We start from the raw sequence: 26,244 nt of genomic DNA on the forward strand, positions 1-26,244 counted from the left end.
GCCCGCTGGTCGACCCGGCCCAGCCGAGCGGCGCCCGCCCGCAGGCCCCGCCCCATGCGGTGCCTCACGCAAAGCCCTCCGTGCGGGAAACGCTCCCTGCTCCGCGCCCTCTGGCGGCCGCGGCGCGGACCCCCAGCCTTAGGGCGGGGGTGGAAGCCGGGCGGAGGAGGAGAGGCGGGGCAGATCGTCCCCGCACCTGTAGGATGAAGAATCTCTGAAGGAGTCAGATCCACAGTTCTTCATTGATTCGTTCCTTCATTTCATTCATTTATTTATTCGTTCATTCACTTCCTTGTTCACATATTTACTGAATGCGATCAAAGGGCCTGGTGCTCTTCCAGGGATGGGGACAGGTAAAGAGCAAAACAAAGTCCCTGCCCTCACATTCTAGGGGAAATAAAAGAGACCTGGAACAACAGGTCCCTCCTCCGCTCCCAACACGAACGTGCCTCCCGGTCTCACACCGCGTAGCAGACAAAATCTCCTGGCCTGCAAGACCGGTGTGAAATACGCCAGCCCGTCCCTCTCATCTCCTAGGCTTCCCACTAAGTTCCTCTGCCCCAGGCACACTCCCTTCTTGCTGCCAGGCGCGCATTTGCTTCAGAGCCTTGCCAGCGGCGGCGATTCCCTTTTCCTTTACTGGTGGGCAAGGTGTTCCCCCACTTTCTTCAGGCTCCTGCTCCAAGGGCACCTTCTGAGACCCAATCCCGTCTTTTAGGTCCTCAGCTTCTTTGCCCTCTTGTCTCTTGCCATCCTGCCTGGGATTCTCTTCTCTTCCTCTTTCCTTTGTCAGCTTCTGCACACCTCCTCCCCTCAGTTTAGGTATTCCCTCTTCAAGGAGGCCTTCCTACGTCCCTGGGCTCTCTATCAGACATCCTTGTGCATGCCCTGTGACACCTTAAGTGTTAGCCTTCCCCAAGGGCCACCATCCTTGTGACAGAAGAGGCTGTGGCTGTCTCTGGCACAATATGGCTTATCAGCACTCACTCTGGACTCAGCCTGGGGTTGAAGCCCAGACATTACTGCTTGTAGGATCTTGAGTGGATTACCTCTAGCTTCAGGGTCCTGATGGGTAAATGGGGCTCCTTACAGTACTTCAGAGGGATGTGTGAGGATCCAGCGTGAACTGCTCTGCTTGACACTTACTAAGCCCTCTGCAAATGTTAGGGGTCATTTTATCTCCTGGGACCTGCAGTCACTGGTATTAAATAGCCACTTGATGATCCTTTGCTGAATTAATGAAGGAATGAATGAATGAAACCAAGTGTCTGAGCATCCAGAGGAGAAATTCAAGGTCAGAATCTGAGGACAAGGATGCAGGGCAGGTACCTGGACCCTTGATGAGTGGTGAGCTGACTCTGGGATGTGATCCAATTTCAATAAATACAACTTTTCCTTTTCCATAAAACAGATGGTGGGGAGAAGTGGCCTGAGCCCTCCGACCCATAAATGTGCCTTTCCCAAGTGAGGTTGCTGCAAAGACATTGCCCTCAGTATTCATCATGGCTGCAGGCTGGACTCTCAGGGACAAGCTGGGTGGTGAGGGCAGGCCTCAAAGGCGTTGGAACACAACTTGGCAAACCTAGTGGAGCTGAAGAATCATGAAACCTAGATCCCCTGCCAAATCCACCTGTGGGTGTTCACCCCACGTAAATGCTGGCCTGCGCACACCAGGAGACACGACGACATTGTTTCTGTGGGTGATAGTGAGAGAATAGAACAACTCAGGTCTCCAACCTCAAGAGAATCACAAATGTGATGTTTTGCTACAGTGGAATACCATATAGCCGTGAAGATGCATGACTTAGACCTACAGGTAACCAACCTGGATAAATCTCGAATGTGGAGCCAAAAAAGCAAGGTTGGGAATGGCGTGTGGAGTAAAGTGCCATTATATAGTACCATCTAGATAGTTTAGAAACATGTAACACCATGCTTGGCTAGGCCTGGCACCCCCTACCGCCCCACTCCCAGCCCAGGGACCCAGATGCACTCTGAGCTGTGTGTGTGTGTGTCTTATGGGCGGTAGTGGGGTATACTTGACCAGGCCAGGCACCCCCTCTTGCCCCACTCCAGCACAGAACCCTCAAGGCTGTCATCCTCAGGGTGGCAGGATGCAGGAAACCTCTGTCTGTCCTCCTCTTCCTCTGGCTCTAGGCCTTCTCTGCAGGAGCAAGTGGGAAGCCTTAGAGGCCCAAGGAGAATAATGTGAACAGACCCATCTCTCTCATTAGGAGCTGCCATGGAGGCCAGGCCTGGGCAGGCTTGATAGGGGTTTTCTGGGAAACACAGAGGAGAGGGCAAGAACTATCAGTGGGGAAGGAAGGAAAGAAAGAAGAGGAGCAGGAAAGGAGAAAACAGAATAGGTGGGAAGAAACCGATGCTTTGATTCAGGGAGACTTGGAGGACAACCACTGACCTCAAGAGGTCTAGATCCTGACGCTCAAGCAGGATGAGCCTCTGGTGGGAGCTGTGGACCTGGGGCCCACCCCCTTCTCTGTCTTTGGTCGGTCATCTTGCCTGTGTAGGGCTCCAGGCCTCAAAGCGGGGGCTGGGGGGAGAGGGCTGAGCAGCTCTGACTCCAGTTCCTTCCCCACTCTTTCAATCTGTCAACTGCAGGTTTTCCTGAGTGCCCACGAAGGGCCCTGAGTTATCCATGGTTTGTTTTATTTGCCAGCACCCTCTCCACCCCTTCTGGGGACTGCTCCTGCCCACAAATCCACTGGGCCTGGCACAATTAATGCCTTACGTGCACCAATGCATTTCAGCCTCAAAATGACCTAAGAAGGGAGATGCTGATGTCATTACCAGTTTATGGATAAGGAAACCGAGACACTCTGAGAGAACTCACCCAAGAGATGAATAGGAGAACTGGAATTTGAATCTGGGTTGATTCCCAAGACTGTGGATTTTACCTCTACCTATACCCCCTCAGATGTTACGGGGGTCTAACATGTGCCAAGCACCTGCTTGGTGCTCATGATTCCTGTGCCATGTCAAGCACACTCCTGCCTCAGGGCCTTTGCCCTTGCTGTTCCTTATCCTATTACGCTTTCCCCTCAGATATCTATAAGGCTCTCTACCCACTCCCTTCAGGTCTTTGCTCAATTGTCACTTTACCTGTAAGGACCCTTCCAACCACCCTAAATAAAATGTATCTCCTCTCCCTTGCTCTGGTACCCCCCTCCCCCGCTTCTGCCTTATTATTCCTTTAGCACTCACCACCATGTGACATGTTGCTTACCTACATTTACTTGCTCATTGTCTGTCTTCCCCCAGTAGTAGGTATGCCCTGAGAGAACAGACTTTTCTCTTTAATTCTCAGCACACTGATGGGTGCCTGGCTCATTGTTGGCCTTCAACCACTCTTTACGACTGAGTGGCAGGGGCTACAATGGTGAAAAGTGAGGCCCCTGCCCTCAGTAAGCTCAAATTCTAGAGGAGACAACTGGCCCTCCTAAAGGAAATACACACACGTTTGTTTCAGGCAGCAGTAAGTGCCCTGAAAGACACATCCACTGCATGAGGGCAATGAGAGGGATGGAGATGTCCTGGTGGACGGAGCCGTCTGGGAGCCCTCATGAAGGAAACAGTTGAGCAGGGAGACTTGGATGAGTTACCGAATGTGGCATGGCTAACGCCCAGGGGGGGTGTCAGGGCGGAGTCAGTTTAGGGGGTGGTGGTGGGAGATGCGACTGGGGAGGGGGGTGGTTTGCAGGGACCGGATGGTGCAGGGCCCAGCAAGTCCCGGAGGTTTCGGGAGCAGAGCAGTTCTTCCAGAGGCTCGGTTCCATGCTTCCTTCCCTGCTGTTATTTTCTGGGGCTGCTGTGACAAATGACCACAAACCTGGTGCTTTCGAACAACAGAAATTTATTGTTTCATCGTTCTGAAGGCCAGAAGTCTGAAAGCAGCATCACTGGGCAGGAGTCAAGGTGTCAGTGGGCCCTGCTCCCTCTGGAGGCTCTGGGAGAGAAGCTGTTCTGGCTTCTTCCAGCTTCTGGGTATTCCCGGCATTCTTTAACTTGTGGCCACATCACTCCAATCTCCGCCTCTGTGGTCACATTGCTGTCTTCTCCTCGGTGTCAAATCTCCCTCCGTCTCTCCCTCGTCAGGACACTCGTGAAAGCATTTAGGGCCCACCTGGATAATCTAACTCCCATCTCAAGATCTTTAATTCCAGCTGCAAAGTCCCTTTTTGGCCATGTGAGGTCGTAGTCATGGGTTCCAGAGATTAGGACGTGGATCATCTGGCAGGCGGCTATTATTCTGATGTCTGGTCACTCAATGATTTATGCAATTCTCAGGCTACACTAGTGTCCCCTGCTGTTTTTCTGTTGTCATAATGAAAAACAGCCAGGCTAATACACTTCCCCATAGAGTGGGTGCTAGTAAGTGTTCACGTGGAAAGCAAAAAGGGAGCTCACAGGTACTGAGTGTCCCCGGAGCACACAGCATATAGGAAGCCCTCAATAAATGAATCCAATTAGTTCTTAGACAACGCAGAGAAGTCCATGTTATGATCTGTGTCCACATTATTATCCATGAGGGTCCAAGAGATGAAGCGACTGATTAGTCACTAAAGGCATACGGGGAGGGAGTGGGGGCTTCGGGATTGCAAGCCAGGCATGTCACACTTTCCCCTACATTGGGCTTCTCAGCCCCAGCACCACTGATGCTTTGGACCAGAAAATTCTTTGTTGTGGGGGCTGCCCCTGTGCATTTTAGGATGTTTAGCGGCATCCCTGACCTCTACTCACTAGACGGTGATAGGCAGTTGTGACAACCCCAAGTTGTGACAACCAAAAGTGTCTCTAGACATTGCCAAATGTACACTGGGGGAGAAAACCTCCTCTTCTTGAGAACTACTGCTCTCGATTATACTCCCTAGTGGAGGTGGTGGTACAAAGAGGTGCTGTTTCAGCTGGGAATTGAACTCAGAGCGAGGAAACAGCTTCTCCTTGCCACCGAGGTAGACATTACTGGTTATCTACTGACATTTGCCTTCTGGTTCTTTTAGTGAAAAATTATAGCTGGGCACACTGCTGCCAGAATAAAGACTACATTTCCCAGCCTTCCTTACAGCGAGGTGTGACCATGTGACCACATTCCAGCCAATTAGAGGTGATGTGGGCCAGTTCCCAGCTGTGCCCTTGAAGGGGAGGGTCATACTTCCCTTCACTTTTGCCTTCTTCCCTAGTCTTACTCCCTGGGATGTGGATGCGGCAGCAACAAGATGAAGGAATCCCCTATTGCCTGGCCTGCTTATGCTCGGTTATTACTAGAGAAATCAATTTTCTTCTGGCTTAAGCCACTGTGATTTAAGAGTTTTGTTAGGGGCGCCTGGGTGGCTCAGTCGTTAAGCGTCTGCCTTCGGCTCAGGTCATGATCCCAGGGTCCTGGGATCGAGCCCCGCATCAGGCTCTCTGCTCAGCGGGAAACCTGCTTCTCCCTCTCCGACTCCCCCTGCTTGTGTTCCCTCTCTTGCTGTGTCTCTCTCTGTCAAATAACTAAATAAAATCTAAAAAAAGAAAGAGAGAGTTTTGTTAAAGTTGCCAAACCTGCATTTACCTATTACAGCCACCCAAGCCAGCCATGGTGGGGAAGGAAATAAGGCGGGAAATGGGGAGGGAAGGATGTAAATGGAGGGACCTGGGCAGTCTGGCTCTGCAAGCTCAGAGATGCTTGGAAAACATTCCGGAAGGGAAACCTTCCAGAAAGGACTCTGAGTTGGATTTTGAAGGATGAGAAAATGTGGAGAGTGGAGGAAGGGAGCAGCACTCCAGACGGGGCTGTAGCAGGAACAAGGGCCCCAAGAAGAGAGCCGGGCCAAGCCCTGAAGGACCAGGAGGGCTTGCACGGGCTGTGAGGGGAGAGCACGCACGGCACACCAGAAGGGAGCCCAGTCAGTGCCCGGTGGGGAACTTCACCGGGTGAGTGGAAACCAGGTATGGGGATCCCGGAGTTTGGCACAAGGCCTGGGGAACATCTGGAGGTTGAGATCAGAGGCAGAGAAGTGGCTGGGGAGCCCTGGTCTCTCTCCGACTCAGAGGACCAACTCTGGGGCTCACCCCTCACCCATGCCCCATGCCCCATGCTCTATGCCCAATGCTAAGGGGGGCCCAGTCCTGCTGGGCCTGGGGTCTTGATGTCTTCTTGCTGACGCCTCCTCCAGTATGCAGCCAGGGCCAGCAGGAGTGCGGCCAAGGTCATTGTCTTCAGCCCCAGGACCACAAGTGTGAACACAGACAGGAGGTCTGGAGGACACAGGGGAGAGCTCAGGAAGGACCCTGGGTGATTCCCCAATAGTCCCAGACCTCAGTGTCCCCACAAGGAAGATGGCCCAGTGGCTGTAAACCTCTGGAGCCACATTCTTTCTACGCTGAGAGAGGAGATCTAAGACCTCCCCTCCCTCTGTCCTGGGCCTGAAGAGGCTTTGCCCAATATCCTACCTGTACGTTTTGTCATCTTGGCAGCATTCCTGACAGCTGACAGTAATAGAAAACTGTGTTCATTTATGGGCTGCTCAGCTCCTCTGCCCCAGACCTTGAGCTAAGCACTTCCTAATTGCCTAATATAGTCCTTAAACTTATCTTGCAAGGTAGGATAATAATGCAATTGGTACAGATGAGGAGGCAGACTCCGAGAGGGGGCATGATTTGCTCAGGGACATGTATGTCAGAGAAGTGATGGGACCACGTGGTCTGGCTCCCAAGAATGGCAGGGACAGGGCTGAGCAACAGGGAGCATCTGGGGTTGCTACCCCAAGTCTTACCCCCAACCCCACCCCAGTCCCAAGCACCCCTGAGGTGATGTGGCATGCACAGTTCTGGGCACTTGGCACGCGTAAATCTTATCGGATCTACATCCAACTTCATGAGGTAGGCTCTCCGATTCTTATCTCTTCTCCCCTCTAGTTCACAGAGCAGGACAACAGCCATTTAAGGAGCAAGGCTACCTGCCCGCAATCACACAGCTAGAAGGGGGCTCAATCCAGGATGCCTGGCTACAAAGCCATGTTCTCCAGCGCCGTGATGTACAGTTTCATGGGTGTGTCCTTGCACTGGCTCATGGGGAGCTCACTACCTCTCAAGCAAGACTGCCCACTGAACAGTCAGCACCGGCTGTTAGAGAGTCCTTTCTCTGATTGAGCTTCAACATGGTTCTCTGGCTTCAACATGGTTCTGCAGTTGAGATGAAGTCCGGGGGACTTTCTTGGTGGCAGATGGCCCTAGAAGTCAGAAACTGCTCCCTTCCCATGGCCAAGCCATGTTTGGCCGCCCTTGCCTGTGGGGACTGGGTACCTTCACAGGAGGTAAGTACACTCACCTGATGGAAAGAGCCTGTCTACATGTTCATTGGTGAATTCTGTCTCCTGGGGAGAAGTGCGGTTTGCTGCAAGGAAGAGAGACAGTCTCACATTCCCCTTTTCTTTCTGTCCTGCCACTTCCCGAGCCCCTGTGCTAGCACCTGGGGTCATCGAGATGGGTCTGCCTGGGATGGGGGCTAGAAGTCAAACTCTGCAACTAAGAGGGACTAGCTAGACCTGTGGGAGCATCTCTGGGGTAGGGACAATGTCTGATTCATTGCAGTATCTACAGCACCTAGTGTAATGCAAGGCAGTAAACAGGCACTCAACAGACGCTGTTAAATCATTGATGGTCTATACAAGGTTCTGTGGAGCCCAGAATGGGGAGAAATTAACTCTGCCTGGGAAAAACGGAAGGTTTCACAGAGGAGGAGCTATTTGTGCTGGGCCTTGAAGGACGAGTAGGAGTTCTCCAGAGAGAAGGAAAAAGAATTCCAGGCAGAGGGAACGGCCTGTGGAAAGGCTGGAGGCTGAGAACAGCTGGTTTATTTGGGACACGATGGAAAGTTCCTTGTAGACCACCTCCCTCTCGCCCTCAATGCCTCCTAGACCACCTGTCTCACCTTTTACTCTCAGCCTGGTGCCCGGTCCGGACAGGTATTGTCTGTTGAGTTTCCTCTGAAACTTGACACAGTAGTAGTAGGTGCCTGCCCACTCAGCAGAGGCACCTTGCAGAAGAATGCTAAAATCCCCGCTGGAGGCCCGGGCTGCTGTCACGTTGGGATGGGAGATGCCTTCAAAGTTGTAAATGGCCTCCCAGCTCAGACCAGCCCCCCGAAACCACCTCCTGGGGCCTGAGGGACCATCTCCAAGCACTGTGCAGTTCAGGAATACAGTGTCTCCGGTGGTTGCCAATACCAACTCCTGGGGCTGGATGATCCAGAGGTCTGGCTCTGGGTCCCCAGCTCCTGAAGCCAAAGAGAGGGGCCTTGGTGTATTCCGTTTCTTCCTCCGCTGTCTGCTCATGAGCTCCCTCATATCCTCCCTGCCTCCCCTCTTCCCTGATTTCTCTACTCAGCGACTCGCTCTGCATCCCCAGTATTCACTCAGTAAAGAAGTTCTCAGTCCCTACTATGTGCTGATGTTAAGATTGGGAAAAATGAAGCTCAGCAAGACACACAGATGTCCCTGGGCTGGGAGAAAGTTCTCAGTCTGGTGGTGGAGATGGCCCAGAAAATCCCCCTGAGGTTGGAAACCCAGAGGACTGTAGGACCAAGAGAAGGTCCCTGTCACAGCTTGGAAGGAGCCCGAGAAGCCTTTCTGACATGCTTGCGTCAAGTTAAAATGAGCCCTTCCTCCTGCCCCCAGTCACCTGCCACAGATATTCTGCCTGTCAACAGTCTACAGGGTGGTTCCACAAACATCCATTCTTCTATTTCATCACCCAAATGACCCTCAAAGTAGGAATCATGTCACTTATTCTACAAGTTAAGCACTTGAACTATATAGAGCTGAAGTGACTGATTTAAGAACACACTCTTACTGATTGGCAGACCCAGGATTTCAGTACCCAGGTCACTGCGGCTAGACTTACAGATAGCATGACTGATGACATGGGGAGTGCGGTAGATGAAATTATCAGCCCTAGTTCTTGACTCTCCTGGTAGTATGGTACATCCCTACTCTTGCCATGGCCTCGACGTGGGAGGGTACACATCACGGTCTCTCGACCTTGAGCTTAGCCACGTGACTTGCTTTAGCCAATGGGCTGTTAGCAGACATTACGTGATTAGAAGCTAGAAATGTGCTTGGGGGCATTGGGACGTGTCCTCTTTGCTTCTGCCGTCTCCACGACACAGATGTACTGTGGGTAGCTGCGATAAGACATGGCCCTGGAACGAGGCACATGGGGCAGAACCACTCCAGCTGCCTGTACGTGTGTGAGTGAGACACACTTATTTTGTGCGCCACTGGGATCTGTGTGCACAGCACGGCTGTGGGTAGAGGCGGTTGACGCAGGGACGCAGCTCAGAGCCGTGTGCTTAGACCCGCAGAGCCTGATACTCACCATTCACAAGCACGGAGGTACCCTCCTCCAGGGTCTTTTCTGATTTCCCACTCAAGTCACTAAACCCCACACAGGAAGAGAAGTTTTGTGCCGAGCAGAAAGGCCCTGGAGCCCTCAGAGCTGAGCTTGACCAAATCTAGTCATTAGCCGGCCAAGAATAATTGCTCAGAATGCTGGAGGGATGTTTTGGCAGAGGAAGTGCAAAAGATGGGGAGGTTGGCTCGAGAGGCAGGGCAGAGCTATTGGATGGAGAACTTACAAATTATAGATGGCGCTTAAGTGCCCACCATGTCCCAAGCCCTGTATGTATTACCATTTATTCTTCCCAACCCTCCTGTGACATGGGCGGCCTTATTCCTATCCTCACAGAAGACACCGAGAGCCTGGACAATTAGGTAAGTTTCCCAAGATCACTATTTATGGGCTGAATTGTGTCTCCCTGGCCAAATTCATATATTGGAGTCTTAACCCCCAGTACCTCTGAATGTGGCTGCATTTGGAGACGGGGTCTTTAAAGAGGCAATTCAGTTAAAATGAGAGCGTGAGGGTGGACCCTAATCCAATATGACTGGCATCCTTATAAGAAAAGAACATTAGGACACAGACTCACATAGAGGGAGGCCCACGTGGAGGCAGGAGGAGAAGGCGGCCATCTGCAAGCCAAGGAAAGAGGCCTCAGAAGAAACCAACACAGCTGATACCTTCACCTAGACTTCTAGCCTCCAGAAGTAAGAGAAAATACATTTCTGCTGTTTAAACCACCAGTTTGTGGCACTTTGTTATGGCCACCTAAACTAATACCTCATCCAATAAGAATGTGACAGTCTGTTTCCGGAGCCCCTGCTCTTAGCCCTCAAATGTATCACACAAAGTGTGTGTGCCGTGGTGTTCAGTGTGAACATCCTCCCTGTTTCCTGTGAATTCTTTTTAAAATTTTTAAATTTTTAAAAATAAATTTTTTTTATTTTTAAGTAATCTCTATGCCCAACATGGGGTTTGCACTCACAACCCTGAGATCAAGACTCACATTCTCTACCAACTGAGCTATCCAGGGGCCCCCCTGTGAATTCTTTTTTTAAAACACTACTTTATTGAGGCATTATTTACATATAGCAAATACCAGAAATTTTATGTACTGTATACAATTGTATAACTTTAAAAACGTTTTTTTTTTATTTGAAGTAGAGTTGACACGTAATATTATATTATTTTCAGGTGTCTTGTGTGAATTCTTTGCCAAACTGCAATGCTTATTGGTGTGTTGGGAAGTGGGTCTATTTTGGGGGTTGAACTGCTGAGTTTGGCCTCAAAATGGGCACGGAGAAAGACGGCTGAGTCTCCCATGCAAGTTCTTTCACACCTGGGTTATGAACATCATCTCAGGTGCTCCCCTCAAGAACACCCCGAGGTAGGTATTATTGTTACCTCCATTTTTCAGATGAGAAAACTGAAAAGGGAAGGAACATGAAGGGACCATATATTCAGACAGCATCATGACCCGGATTTGGACTCAGGTCAGATGACTTAAGGTTCTGCTCAACATAGGTCATCAGCTTTGTACCCCAACTTTCCCCTGGTGTATGTGACCATCAGGCCTGGTGGATAACTCCGTCTCACTCCAAGACCTAAGTTTGCAGGATACCATGGTGTTTCTCAGTTGCAAGTGAGGCGTGGGAATAGGGAGGTGAGGCAGACGTTCCCTTCTAAGAGGATCTGGGGAGGGGATGTGGAATTCTAAATTCCTTTCCTGCCCGTCCTTGGCTAGGCATGTGATAGTAGCCTCACCGTTGTGACTACGTGATACCTCATGTTCAGTCCTAGGGACTGCTTTTGTCCTTAGTTCCGAGAAGTTCAGCAGCATCCACCCTCACACACCACGATGTGAGCCAGTCAGATCTGTTCTCTCTAATCCTTTCTGTTGGTTTGTTCCCTGGCCTTGGGTAGTTTCCTCGCACCTCACACACGTGCACTGAAAGATGCCCTCCACTCACACAGGGCTGAGAATAGTGCCTGTTGCCACCAGCCAAACCGGAAAACCTCATGATTGACAGAGCAATGGGTAGAACACACAGAAGAGAGTACTCAGAAAGGTGCTCTGGTCCCATCTAGCATATCTGAACGGCAAGGCCCTGAAATGATAAAAACAAATAACATTCTATTGTGAGGCTTTGACACGTGTTTAAGTAAAGTTCTGACAACAACAGAATAAAGACTGGGAGGGGGGAAACACTAGGATACCTTCAAAAGTTTCCTATACTGTATGCTAAATGGTATGCTGTCATTTAAAGGTAGATGGTGTTAAATTACAGATGTATACTATAAACCTTCAAGCAACCACTAAACAGCAAAATGAAGAGTTATAGCTAATAAGCCAATGAAGGAGACAAAATAGCATTATAAAAATATTCTACAATCAAAAGAAGACAGAAAAAGGGAAAAAAGGGAACAAAGAACAAATAAGACAAATAGGAAAGTAATAAGATCTAAACCTAATCCTATAAAAAGTCACTTTGAATGTAAATGGTCTAAATACCCCATGTAAAAATTAGAGATTGTTGGATTGGATAAAAAAGTAAGACCTGACTATCTGTTGCCTACAAGAAAGCACTTTATTTTTTTTTTTCAAGATTTTATTTATTTATTTGACAGAGAGAGAGAGAGGGAACACAAGCAGGGGGAGTGGGAGAGGGAGCAGCAGGCTCTCCACTGAGCAGGGAGCCCAATGCGGGCCCGATCCCAGCACCTTGGGATCATGACCTGAGCGGGAGGCAGACACTTAACGACTGAGCCTCCCAGGCGCCCAAGAAAGCACTTTAAATATTAAAGGTGCGCGTATGTTAAAAGGAAAACAATGGAAAAAGATAGAGCATATGAACACTAATCAAAGGAAAGCTGGAGTGGCTATATTAGTATCAAGTAAAGTAGATTTCAGAGCAAAGAATATCTCTAGGAAGAAAGAATGTTACTTCATAATGATAAAGGAGCAAATTAATCAAGAAGACATATAAATCCCAAACATTTGTGCACCAGATAACAGGACTTCAAAGTATATGAGGCAAAACCCAGTAGAATGGCAGGGAGAAACAGACAAATCCACAGCTATGCTTTGAGATTTCAATATCCTTCTTTTCATAGTTGATAGAACATGTAGGCAGAAAGTCAAAAAGAATACAGAAGACTTGAAAAGCACTATCAACTAACTTAGCCTAATAGACATTTATAGAACTCTATGACCCCCAAATAGCAGGATATACGGTTCTTTTCAAGTGCACAAAGAACATTTGCCAAGATCGAGCATATCCTGAGTCATAAAAATAGTCTCAACAAGTTAAGAAGAATTCAAACATAATCTTTGACCACAGTGGAATTAAATTAGAATCAATAACAGACAGATGCCTAGGAAACCCTGAGATATTCACAAGCTGAATGACATACTTTCCAATAACACATGAATTAAAGACAGAATGAAAAGGAAATTAGAAGACATTTTTATCCAAATGAAAACGAAAACACAATATTAAAATTTGTGGGATGTGTAGGGAAATTTATAGTATGCGTCAGGCTCTGCGCTCAGTGTGGGGCTTGCTTGGGATTCTCTCTGTCCCTCTTGCTCTGCCCCTCCCCCACTGCTCGTGCTCCCTTTTTGTCTTAAAAAAAAAAAGAAAATAATAAAAAAGGGGAAGAAACAAGGAAAAAGAGCAAATTAAACTCAAAGTAGAAGAAAGGAAACCACAAATACCTGAGTGAAAATCAACAAAGTAAAAAAGAGAAAACAATAGAGAAAAGTCAACAAAAATGAAATCTTTGAGATCATTATAATTGATAAACCTATAGCCGTACTGAAGAGAGAGAGAGAGAAAGACATTCAGATTATTAATCAGGCATGAGAGAGGTGACACCAGTACAGACTTTACAGATAAAACCACAATGAGCTATTTCTACACACCTGTGAGAATGACTAAAATGAAAAAGATTGACCATACCAAGTGTTGACGAGCATGTAGAGGAAATATCATCTTCATACATTGCTGATGAGAATGCAAAATGGTCCAACCTCCTTGGAAAACAGTTTAGAAGTGTCTTAAAAGTTAAATACATATTTGGGGCGCCTGGGTGGGTCAGTCATTGAGCGTCTGCCTTTGGCTTGGGTCATGATTCCAGGGTCCTGGGATCGAGTCCCGCATTGGGCTCCCTGCTCCGCGGGAAGCCTGCTTCCCCCTCTCCCACTTCCCCTGCTTGTGTTCCCTCTCTCGCTGTGTCTCTCTCTGTCAAATAAATAAATAAAATCTTTTTTAAAAAGTTAAATACATATCTATCATATGATCCAGTCATTTTATTCTTAGGTATTTTCCCAAGAGAAATGAAAGCATAAATCCATACAAAGACTTGTACGTGAATGTGTATAAATGCTTTATTTGTGACAGCCCCATACTGCAAACCAGCCAAATGTCTGTCAACAAGTGAATGGAAAAAGAAGCTGTGGGTTATCCACACAGAGGGTAGAAATGAAGACATGCGTGAACTCTTGATACGTGCAACAACATGAACGAAGCTCAAAATACTTATGCTGAGTAAAAGAAGTTGGGCAAAAAGGAGTACATACTGCATGATCTTGTAAAAAGTTTTAGAAAATGCAAACTAATCTATAATGACAGCAAACAGATAAGTGGTTGCCTGGGGAGGAGAAGTGGAAAGGATGAATCACAAGGACACTTTTGTGGGTGTTACGTATGTTCATGATAATGATTTTGGTGATGAGTTCACAGGAGTGAAGTATATCCAATGCCCAACAAAACTTATCAAAGTGTACATGTTAAATATGTGTAATTTGTTGTATGTTATTTGTACCTCAATGAGAGAAGGCCTGTGCCCTTCACCTCTTCCTGCTGTCCCCTTCTTGGTTCTCCTTCCATGTCATTGCATGGACTTTGGGAAATGTCCTGGGTACGTGTCTGCAGGGCTGGAGCAGCTCACTATCCACAGCTCTGGGATTCCTTCCTACCTATTTTCTGCCCTGCCTTTCACAGCGCGTGATGAGGGGTTCCCTTTTGGAAGCCTGGTATAAAACCTGTTTTTTTCTAAAATATTTGATCCTGGGTAGTTTAGACATCTGACTTTCTAGCCTAGCGCCTAACCCTTAGTGGATACTCAGAGGTATTTGTGGAATGAGCATCTAGGAATTACAATTTACATTTTACAGTCGGGGAAACCAGCTCAGAGAAGCAAAGTGGTGCCCCAAATCACAGCCACGGAGTGAGGGAGCAGCCAGGTCTGGCCCCAGATCTGAGCCCACGAGGGCCTCTCCAGGGGTGACCATCCTGGAGGACCCAAGGTGAGACGAGCAGGATCTGGGTCTTAGTAGGAGCTGGGACAGGGGCCCAGATGGACAGGAGATGGAATGAGCCTACTGAGAGCCAAGCATGTTGCCTGCTGGATCAGAGGGTTCTGGGCTCAGAGGCTGGGCTGGACCCAAGAGCCCCAGGACTCAAGAGCTAAATCAGCCTGATCCTGACTTAGAGGAGATGAACATAGGATAATAACAGCCAACAGTTATTAAATCTTAACATTATGCCAGGTACTTACTTAGAGGTATTATCTCGTTGGATCTTCCAAATAAAGTCATGAGGTGGGTCCCATGATTAGCCCCATTTCACAGAGGGGGAAGCTGAGGCCCAGAGAGAAGTTACTTAAATCAATCAGTGGTGAGGTTTGAGCCTAGATTTCTCAGGCTGGGCCCATGCTGGCTCATGGTGTTCAATTTGTGTGGTCACACAGGGCTCCATGCTTAGAAGGGCCCCACACTTGTGAATGCTCTGCTGTAGCTGTCATAAAGTTCTCAACACTTTTTTAAAAAATTTAATTTTATTTTATTATGTTATGTTAAGTCTCAACACTTCTTGAATCTATGTTTACATTTTGCACTGGGTCCGGCAAACTATGTCACTGATCCTGGGCTGAGCCTCATCATTTTTATACTAAATACTCACAGCACCCCATTAGCAGCTCTGTTTGCAGAAGAGGACAGCAAAGTGGCATGTGACATGGGCACATGGATGTCCGAGCCAGAGCCCAGCCAGCGAGGACCCAGAGCCTGGGAGCTTAACCTCACTGGGCTGCAGAACTTCTTGGGACACTGGATCTGCACTCTGCCGGGATCAGGAAATCTCTCAGCTACCCATTCCCTCTTGGTGGGGTCGAGCCCCTCCAGGCATGCCAGAGCACCTGGTGCCCCTCTCTGGGACCAGCCAGGTCCTGTTCTGTCCCAGATTCCACTCACCAGAGAGGACCAGGAGCAGGCAGGGGTGTGGGCCAGGTGTGTAGGGGTGATCATTGCAAGGGGCACACGTGCCTCCTGCAGTTCCCAAGACTGGCCGCCGTTCTTCAATCTGGTGGGTGTTGGAGCCTGAAATGGAGCCAGTGGGCAAGGCTGTTTCTGCTTCTTGTAGCCAAGGCTGCTTGGGGAAGTGTTTTTACTATGGCATGATAAGGCTGCTGGTGCAAGACGAAGGAGCTGTTTGGAGGGGTTTCCAGGTTCTGTGTTTGGGCAGCGAGTGGTTCCTGTAATTGCTCTGTCAAAACCTTACTGACCCCTTGCCATAGGCCCCGTGCTGGGAACCCTGGAAGGAAGATGAGCATGCCCGTCCTAGCATGCGTCCGAGTTGGCCAGACTTGGGGATCAAGTATTGGGGTCTGCCTCTTCTGGGCTGTGTGACCTTTCAAACTCCCTTGCCACCTCTGAGCCTTTGTTTCTTCATCTGCAGAATGGGGACGGTAGTAATCCCCTCCTCAGAAAGGTGTTGCGAGGATTATAAGACTATGTGGGTGAGGGCTCTGCACAATGGAAATGCTGAACACACCAGCCATCATCATTCATGATATGCAGGAAATAGAGAAGGTGGCATTTGCTTAAGAAGAAGGATTTATTATAAAGCAAGACCCATGAGGCCTCCTTTTGGCAATGTGGTGAAGGCACAGACCCCATTCCTAAAAGTATAAGAGTGGGCAACTCTTAAAACCTCTATTTCCTGGGGTCCAAATGTAACACACCTAGAGCATATAAAAATTTGTGTTTGTGGCATCTTAATTTTCTGTAACTTCCTTGGGATCCCCTATCATCCTGGCTATCAGAAAGGAAAAGCTTACTTACGTTTGCCAATTAAAGCAATCCCAGGCTCTTCCAGGTTCTGTCAGTCTCTTTAGCAGCACCGTCTGGGCTCAAATCTTGGCTTTATCCAATCATGACTATCATTTGAGTACTTTGTGCCTCGGTTTCCTAATCTGTAAAACCAGAATAAAAATATGGTTGCACGTATGAGGTAGAGTGAGCATTGTATATGGTGCAATCACTCTCTTTTAGGTTAACTCAGTTTTTTTCCAAAAACAAACAAACAAACAAACAAACAAAAAAACCCAAAACAAAACCCAAAAATGCTCAAGCTTTCAATGCTCCCCTCCCTCCTTCCTATTTCAGGTGGTCCTGGGTGCAGAGGAGGCTGAAGTTTCTTTCCCGGCAGGATGGTGGGCCTTTGTCCTGAGTCCTGTCTCAGGGACTGGTGTGTGCCATGGGGAGGTTGGTCTGGCCTGGTCCCTGAACACTTTGTACTGGGTCTGCTGAGGTGTGGCTGGCCCTGTCTTCTAAATCCCATTGCTCCTTCTACTTGTTCTCCTGTTTAGGAGACTCGTATTTTGGAGCCTCTTTGAACTGACCACAGGCCTAGAAAATTCTGCCAGACCCCCAACCCCTCCCTGTCATCCTCCCAGGGGAACTTCTTTTTAATAATTTTTTTAAAAGATTTTATTTATTTATTTGACAGAGACAGAGATAGCAAGAGCAGGAACACAAGCAGGGGGAGTGGGAGAGGGAGAAGCAGGCTTCCCGCTGAGCAGGGAGCCTGATGCGGGGCTCGATCCCAGAACCCTGGGATCATGACCTGAGCTGAAGGCAGACGCTTAACTACTGAGCCACCCAGGTGCCCCCTCCCAGGGGAACTTCTAAATCACCTGCACACACATCTGCCTGGATTCCTTTCTCAGCTATTTCTTTTCTTCTCAAGAGCTACTTAAAATGAATTTTATTTATTTTAATAGGTAAGGTATTGTATTGGTTAGCTATTGCTGTGTAACAAACACCCCCCCCCAATGTAATGGTTTAAAACAATCACCATTTATTTAACTGGTGATTCTGTGGGTTGACAATTCTGCCTGGGCTCAGCTACATGGTTCTTCTCATCTCAGTTGGTTTTGGCTGGGATTGCTCCTGCATTTGAGATCAGCAGCAGGCTGGCTAGGGGACTCTGCTGCTGGGGTCGACTGACTGTCGCCTGGACCACCTCCACCCTCTTCCACACGGTCTCTCGTTCTCCAGGAGGCTGGTCTGGCTTGTTCACATGTGAGAGGGGCAGTGTGGAGAAAGAGCAGAAGTTGCAAGGTCACAGAAGTGTCACTTCTGCTGCAGTCTTTTGGTTGAAGCAAGTCACAGACCAGACCAGACCAGATTGAAGGGATGGAAAACAGACTGCACCTCTTGATCGGAGGAATATTGCCAAGGATGTGGAAGTAGGGAGGGGGGAAAGAATTGTGGACATTCTGGTAATTTATCTCCCACGGGCATCCACAGGGAGCAGAATTCACAGGATTCAAAATCTCCTCTATAGGGCTATACCACCTTCCTTAGGGTTGACCATAGTTACCACTTCTGGAGATATTCAATTCCTGCACTCTTGTTGATCCATTTCTCAGAAGCCAGGTTGGACATGGCCCCTGTGGTCCCCTGGACACCCTAGGAGGCCAAGCCATGGTCCTTTCTGCTCTAAGAATCTCTAAACATACCTGGGATATCTATACTCCATTCCCGCCCTAGCCCAGAGTTTTGATCCCAGGGCATGGGGGTGCTAGGCCCCTGGCATCTCAACTCCTGCCCTTCTCCCTCTTTTTCTTACCACCCCTCACTAGAGTCATAAGGGAAGGCATTCCGCTTCTTTTCTTCTGCAGGGACTTTCCTAACCTCAGCCCTCTCCTGAACACATTATCTTCTTTGTTCCAGCGGGATTCCCTCCAGCCCCCTGCCCAAAGCAGCAAACCTTAGGCTCCAGCTTTGGTAAGGGGCAGCTGAACCAGAACTAGACTACTGGGAGAGGGAAAAACGCACAAGAGAGTGCTTCAAAAATATTAGCCCTGTCCCCACTTATCTGTAACATGGACCCATGCACAGGTGGGGCACTGGCTCCCAGTAAGGGCTCAGTAAGGGTCAGTGTGCGGGGCTGTCGCAGGCAGTGACTATAACTAGCTGGAGGAGTTAGCCCAACATATATATATTTTTAAAGATTTTATTTATTTGACAGCGAGAAAGAGAGAGAGAGAGAGAGAGAGAATGAGCAGGGGGAGGAGCAAGGGGAGAGGGAGAAGCAGGCTCTCCGCTGAGCAGGGAGCCTGATGCGGGACTCGATCCCAGGATCCAGGATCATGACCTGAGCTGAAGGCAGATGCTTAACCGACTGAACCACCCAGGCGTCCAGCCCAACATATTTTCAACAGGGGCTTCTGAGGTATGAGTACAACATGTCTACACTTAACATTGCCTTTTATTTTTCTCCCTACCAAAAAAAAAAAAAGAAACTTTTAAACTTTTTAAAACAGCTTTTTCATTGTTTACTGCCAAATGGAAAACACAGGAAGCAAGTCTAGGGAAAACATTCAATCTCATCAGCAACCAAATAAACACCAATTTTAAAAAATAGCAATACTGGTGTTTTTGCAATCAGGCTTTATCTCCATTCCTTTCTCTCTTCTCTTTATCGGAGGGCTGAAAGTCTGGGAACCACATTTTCCAGAGCTCCTTGCCGGTGTTGCTCTGGATTAGGTTCTCCAAGGAGAGCTGCTTGCATTAGATTTGGAAGGTGGACGAGGGAAGGCATGGTTTCTCCTCTGGAAATGGAGAGAGGCAGATCCGGGGGCATCGGCAGGTGGTGAACGTGAGGGTTGCAGCGGTCCCCAGGCTTGCCTCCGTAAGCCACCTGTAGACCACGGGAAGCTGTCATTACTGGTGGCGATCCTGTGGGTCTTGCAGATTCCTGATTCCCCAGGAGCTCGCAGTGAACGTGGGAGCTAAGGCAGTGAGGATTTCCAGTGGTCTGTAAGCACCAAATCCCACAATTCCCTGGGGAACAAAGCAGGGATGCGTGGCTTTTTACAGCCTGACCTTGGAAGTCAACTAGCATCATTTTTGCCATTCTCTTCATTTAGGAGGATTTGACATCTCATTATTCCTGAAGCCTCTGAGGTCCTTGATCCTGACTTTCTGCTGTTTGCAATGGGTCCTGTCCTATGGCTTGGTTGGCCTTTCTCGTTTCGTTTTCCTGTTTTATGTCAAATCCCATGATGTGCTTGTTGGTGTCGTTTGAAGGTTTTTTTTTTTTAAAGATTTTATTTATTTATTTGACAGAGAGAGACACAGCGAGAGAGGGAACACAAGCAGGGGGAGTGGGAGAGGGAGAAGCAGGCTTCCCGCGGAGCAGGGAGCCCGATGCGGGGCTCGATCCCAGGACCCCGGGATCATGACCTGAGCCAAAGGCAGACGCTTTTTTTTTTTTTTTATTGTTATGTTAATCCCCATACATTACATCATTAGTTTTAGATATAGTGTTCCATGATTCATTGTTTGTGCATAACACCCAGTGCTCCATGCAGAACGTGCCCTCCTCAATACCCATCACCAGGCTAACCCATCCTCCCAACCCCCTCCCCTCTAGAACCCTCAGTTTGTTTTTCAGAGTCCATTGTCTCTCATAGTTCTTCTCCCCCTCCGATTTCCCCCCCTTCATTCTTCCCCTCCTGCTACATTCTTCTTCTTCTTTTTTTCTTTCTTAACATATATTGCATTATTTGTTTCAGAGGTACAGATCTGAGATTCAACAGTCTTGCACAATTCACAGCGCTTACCAGAACACATACCCTCCCCAGTGTCCATCACCCAGTCACCCCATCCCTCCCACCCCACCCCCCACTCCAGCAACCCTCAGTTTGTTTCCTGAGATTAAGAATTCCTCATATCAGTGAGGTCATATGATACATGTCTTTCTCTGTTTGACTTATTTCGCTCAGCATAATACCCTCCAGTTCCATCCACGTCGTTGCAAATGGCAAGATCTCGTTCCTTTTGATGGCTGCATAATATTCCATTGTTATATATATACCACATCTTCTTTATCCATTCATCTGTTGATGGACATCTTGGCTCTTTCCACAGTTTGGCTATTGTGGACACTGCTGCTATAAACATCGGGGTGCACGTAGCCTTTCGGGTCCCTACTTTTGTATCTTTGGGGTAAATACCCAGTAGTGTAATTGCTGGATCATAGGGTAGCTCTATTTTCAACTTTTTGAGGAACCTCCATACTGTTTTCCAGAGTGGCTGCACCAGCTTGCATTCCCACCAACAGTGTAGGAGGGTTCCCCTTTCTCCGCATCCCCGCCAACATCTGTCATTTCCTGACTTGTTAATTTTAGCCATTCTGACTGGTGTGAGGTGGTATCTCATTGAGGTTTTGATTTGGATTTCCCTGATGCCGAGCGATATTGAACACTTTTTCATGTGTCTGTTGGCCATTTGGATGTCTTCTTTGGAAAAATGTCTGTTCATGTCTTCTGCCCATTTCTTGATTGGATTCTTTGTTCTTTTGGTGTTGAGTTTGATGAGTTCTTTATAGATTTTGGATACTAGCCCTTTATCTGATATGTCATTTGCAAATATCTTCTCCCATTCTGTCAGTTGTCTTTTGGTTTTGTTGACTGTTTCCAAAGGCAGACGCTTAACCATCTGAGCCACCCAGGTGCCCCAATTGTTTGAAGGTTTTATTGAGGTAGGACACACATAGTACTGTATGCAAGTGCACAAGTATTACCCGGGGTTCACTGAGTTTTTAGACTTTTTATATCTGTATACACCTGTGTAATCACCACCACGAGCCATAGAAGGGTCCTTCTTGTTCCTTCCCATTCAATCTCTGTGTAAGGCCTCGCCCGTTTGAAGGGGAAGCAAACTATGTCCTGCCTCTTCTTACAAGAGCACTAATCCCATTCCAGAGGACCACCCCCCCCATGACCTAGTCACCTCCCAAAGGCCCCACCTCCTAACACCATCACACTGGGAGGCAGGCTTCAACAGAAGAATCTGAGGGGGACACAAACATTCTGTCCACAGCCAGCGCAGTTGGGGGTGGGAGCCGCCCAAGCAGACAGCAGCTGTGTGTTTCCAGGATGTTGGGGAAGGTCATCGAAAAGATGTGGCTGCCCATTGACCCGCGAGCTGAACCTGGGCACTGGGAAGCTCCACACCTCCTCCCATCCTTGGAATATGGGCCCCAGTTGCCGTTCTGCTCCCAGAGGCTGCTCCAAGGACGTAGCCTGAGATAGCGATGTGGTGTTAACATTTGTATGGCGTATGTGAGGGAACCCAGTTAAGGCCACTATAGAAACGTTTAGGATTTGGCAGTGGGGGGCGGGGATCCATTCGTCTTGCTGCCACCCAAGGCAAGCCTTGTATGTAAGTTCCTTTTGCTTAGCGCTGGGCGTGGAGCCTGCTTAAGATTCTCACTCCCTCTGCCCCCCCTGCCCCGCCGCCTTTTGTGCTCTCTCTAAATAAATAAATAAACAAATAAATAAATACACAAGTAAAACTGCTGTCTATCAGACTGGAGTGGCCTGCCTGTTTTCTTTGGTCTCTCCCAGCCCTTAGCCCTCAGTGCCATTGCCGGCCAGTTTCAGATCACACCCAGGAAGTTCCCCCAGAGGGTTGTGAACTGACAGTTGTTACTTTTTTTCTTTTTTTCTTTTGTAATGCAAGTGCCTGACTTAAGCTTTGATTGCCAAGGCATCCATTTCATGGAGGCACCCACTTCTCAAATAAACACCAGGCCAGCCCCAAGGCTGGATAAAGAGCCAGGCCGCCTCCACCCACTGGCTCCTTTGTTTTAGAGATCTTGGTTAATTTCTGTAACTGACCATTTGGTCCTCTTGCCTTTTCTGTTCCCACGCTTTAAATTCCTGCTATCCTGTTTTTAAATTCAGCAATAGTGAGCCCACCAATCCCTAGCCCCCTACCTCTGACTCCAATAAAAACAGAACCCCATGCCCTTGCACACTTGCTCTCTTCCTGTGACCCTGTGACCTTGCTGTGTGGCTCCGGGTTTCCTGTGTAATTTCCAGGTCTTGTAAGTAATAAACCTTTATTTCTTTTGTAAAGTTTCCTGATGGTTGTTGCTGAAGGGCATCTTGCAATCATAAGAACCACAAGGGCCAGTCCAACCGTAACAGTGGTTATTAATAGGCCCAGACAGGCACTCAACGCTCTGGCCCCATAGGTTAAAACTGCTTTACAAGAGGTGCTGAAGACTGCCCTCATCCACGATGGCCTAGCACGTGGAATTTGCGAAGCTGCCAAAGCCTTAGACAAGCACCAAGCCCATCTTTGTGTGCTTGCATCCAACTGTGATGAGCCTATGTATGTCAAGTTGGTGGAGGCCCTTGGTGCTGAACACCAAATTAACCTAATCAAGGTTGATGACAACAAGAAACTAGGGGAATGGGTAGGCCTCTGTAAAACTGACAGAGAGGGAAAACCCCATAAAGTGGTTGGTTGCAGTTGTGTGGTGGTTAAGGACTATGGCAAAGAGTCTCAGGCGAAGGATGTCATCGAGGAATACTTCAAATGCAAGAAATGAACACATAAACTTGGTTCTTGTTCCACACACACACAAAAAAAAAACACAAACAAACCAACAACAACAAAAAAACCCATCAGATTTCTATTACTGTAGATTGGTTTTGCTCTTTCTTGAATTTCATATAAATAAAGTCATACAGTGACTGGTGGTATCTGGCTTCTTTCATTCATCTCAAAGCTTTGTATGTGTATATGTGTTCTTTTTTCTTTATCGTGGTAAAGAAAACAACCCATAATATTAAATTTACTTTCTTAACCATTTTTAAGCGTACAGGTCAGTAGTGTTAAGCGTATTTACCTTGTGGTGCAATAGATGACTAGAACTTTTTCATCTTGCAAAACTGAAATTCTATACCCACTAAACACTAATTCCCCCTCCTTTCTTCCCTCAGCCCTTGGCAAAGATCTTTCCACTGTCTGTCTCTATGATTTTGACTACTTTAGATACTTAATATGAATGGAATCATACAGTATTTGTCCGTTTGTGGCTGGTTTATTTTGCTTAGCGTGATTTCCTCGAGGTTCATGCATATTGTAGCATGTGATGGGATTTCCTTATTTTTAAAGGCTGAATGGGACGCCCGGGTGGCCCAGCTGGTTAAGCGTCCGACTCTTTTTTTTTTTTTTTAAGATTTTATTTATTTGACAGAGAGAGAGAGCACAAGCAGGGGTACTGGCAGGCAGAGGGAGAAGCAGGCTCCCCACTGAGCAAGGAGCCCGATGCGGGACTCAATCCCAGGAGTCTGGGATCATGAACTGAGCCGAAGGCAGATGTTTAACCTACTGAGCCACCCAGGCATCCCTCTCTCTCTTTTTTTTTTTTTTTAGGAGAGAGAGAATGCTCACCGAGCAGGGGGAGGGACAGAAGGAGAAGGAGAGAGAGAATTTTAAGTAGGCTCCACGCTCACCGTGGCACCCTATGCAGGACTCCATCTCAGGACCCTGAGATCTTGACCTGAGCCGAAATCAGGAGTTGGAAACTTAACTGACTGAGCCACCCAGGTGCCCCAGCATCTGACTCTTGATTTCCCATTTCTCCTTGGAGAGGTTGACCATCTATTTTCATATGCGTGGCTATTTCATATGTTGGCTATTTGTATGTCTTCTTTGGAGAGGTGTTTGTTTATTCAAATCCTTGCCCATTTTTGATCAGGTTATTTTTGTTGTTGTTGATTTGTGGAAGTTTCTTATATGTTCTAGATATTAACCCCTTATAGATACATGATTTGCAAATATTTTCTCCCATTCCATAGGCTGCTTTTTCTTCGTGTTGATGTTTTCTTTGATGCACAGTTTTTTTTTTAATTAAAAAAATTTTTTTAAGTAATTTCTACACCCAACATGGGGCTCGAATTCACGACCCTGAGGTCAAGAGTCGCATGCTCCACTGACTGAGCCAGCCAGGTGCCCTGATGCACAGAAGTCTTAAAATCTGATGTAGTCCCATTTGCCTATTTTGGCTTTGTTGTCTTGGCTTTGGTGTCATCCAAAAATCATGGCCAAACCTCATGAAGCTCTTCCCCATATGTTTTTCTCTAGAAGTTTCTAGTTTTAGGTCGTATAGTTAGGTCTTATATCTATTTTTTGGTTAATTTTTGTCATATATTCCTGATGATTTGGTTCTTCTATCACTATATAATGATCTTCTTTGTTTCTTGTGACTTTTTTTTTCTGAAAGTCTATTTTATCTGATATAAGTATGGCCACCCTTACTCTCTTTAGGTTCACATTTGCATGGAATATCTTTTTCCACCTTTCACTTTCAGCCTACATATATCCTTAGAATTAAAGTAAGGGTTTTTTAGATGACATATAGTTGGATGGGGGGCATGTGAGGGGAGACAGGCAATATATAATAAATAAAGTAAATAAGTAAATCATGCAGTATGTTAGAAAAGTGATCATTTTTATGGAAAAAACATAGAGTGACAAAAGGGGGATGAGGAGAGGGGGTGATAAGAAGCCATGGGGGCCAAGGTAAGTACTTTGGGTTTACTCTCAGTGATATGAGCAGCTATTACAAGGTTTTGGAGTAGAAGAAGGACAAGATCTAACTATTGTTTTAAAGGGATCCTCTGCTGGCTATATCGAGAATGGATGAGAGAGGCAAGGGCAGAAGCAGGGAGACCAGTGAGGAGCTAATTGCAGCAATGCAGGAAAGAGGAGGGTGAATTCAGGCAGTGGAGATGGAGAGATGTGGTCGGTTTCTGGATACATTTTAAGGCAGTTAACACTTCTGACATGTAGTTATAAAATGCGCCTGTTGGTGTCACCGCAGAGCTCTGCAGCCCAGTTTTTACCCATGCCTTTCTCTCAGTGTCCTGTGCTTTATCGTGGTCAAGTTAGGGAGCAGATAAATGTAATGCATCTATCTCGAGGGAGACTGTCATTGCAGAAATAGAGTATAAATGCATCTTTGAGTTTTCAAAGGCTGAGCTCCAGATGAAAGATGCGAAAGTTTGGAAAAACAGTCTCCTGCAGAGGTAGTCTCTCCCTCCGTCCCCCCCGTCCCCCCACAAGCCGCCCGCCCATCTCCTTACACACGCTTCGGAGACTAAGGCAATATTGCCCCATCTGTGGGCGAGCGGAGGGGAGCTGGAGGGAACCGACACTGGTGGGGCCCTGAGGAGGGTCCTGCAACTTGCTCCTCCTGCAAAACCCAGCTCCAGTTTGGAGAGATTGGAGAGTCAGGACTAGTGCCTTCCTTCTTGGTGACATGGCTGGTGGAGCTCCTGCTCCCAGTATGGCCTGGCAAAAGAGCAGATCTGGATATGTGCTCTGCCTGGGTGGAGAGGACCCGAGACAGCCCTGCAGAGTTTCCTGGGGTCCCAGAGTAGCCAGATTTTCCAATGTGTTTAGGAGGATTGTGGGCAAAGCCGAAAGTGAGCGGATGTAGGGAAGCCCTGAGATCAGGAGGAAGTTAATTCTAGCACCACTCGTGTGGATCTGTAGTTAAAGGCAGCACAGGGTGATGGACGTGCTAGCGCATGCCTGCAGAGATTGATGTCGTAGGGGGAACTTAGACACTCCTGGGGATGGAGAGACTGGGGGAGCCCTGATCTGATTGTCTCCCGTCCATCTCTTCGGCATTTTTCCATGTCCCATTACTCTTCAATGCCAGCCCCACTGGCCCCCTTCCTCTTCCCTGA

At 47.8% G+C, this 26,244-nt stretch overlaps 2 protein-coding genes across 4 annotated transcripts in view; both read right to left on the bottom strand.

Moving 5' to 3' along the window:
- Positions 1 to 6,109: 6,109 nt before the first annotated feature.
- Positions 6,110 to 8,445, bottom strand: SIRPB2 (signal regulatory protein beta 2). Its single transcript, XM_036082402.2, has 3 exons — positions 7,931 to 8,445; positions 7,328 to 7,393; positions 6,110 to 6,255 (listed from the first exon to the last, which is right to left on the bottom strand). Exons 1-3 carry the CDS (start codon positions 8,343 to 8,345, stop codon positions 6,110 to 6,112), a joined length of 627 nt encoding a protein of 208 aa, XP_035938295.1. The 5' UTR covers positions 8,346 to 8,445.
- A 5,323-nt stretch (positions 8,446 to 13,768) lies between these two features.
- LOC118529555 (signal-regulatory protein beta-1-like) overlaps positions 13,769 to 26,244 on the bottom strand; it is a 35,530-nt gene continuing 23,054 nt past the window's right edge. Inside the window, exons 6-7 of one of the 3 annotated variants that reach the window (XM_078057084.1) lie at positions 16,523 to 16,653; positions 13,769 to 15,778 (exon numbers count right to left, since the gene is read on the bottom strand). In XM_078057084.1, coding sequence (XP_077913210.1) covers positions 16,572 to 16,653 — 82 coding nt within the window. In that variant the 3' untranslated portion in view covers positions 13,769 to 15,778; positions 16,523 to 16,571. Of the gene's footprint in view, positions 16,654 to 19,037; positions 19,532 to 26,244 lie in introns of those variants that run through there. The other 2 variants (XM_078057083.1, XM_078057086.1) reach the window with 2 other exon arrangements.

The sequence above is a fragment of the Halichoerus grypus genome, chromosome 10 (genome assembly GCF_964656455.1).
Source record: "Halichoerus grypus chromosome 10, mHalGry1.hap1.1, whole genome shotgun sequence".
NCBI classification, from domain to species: domain Eukaryota; kingdom Metazoa; phylum Chordata; class Mammalia; order Carnivora; family Phocidae; genus Halichoerus; species Halichoerus grypus.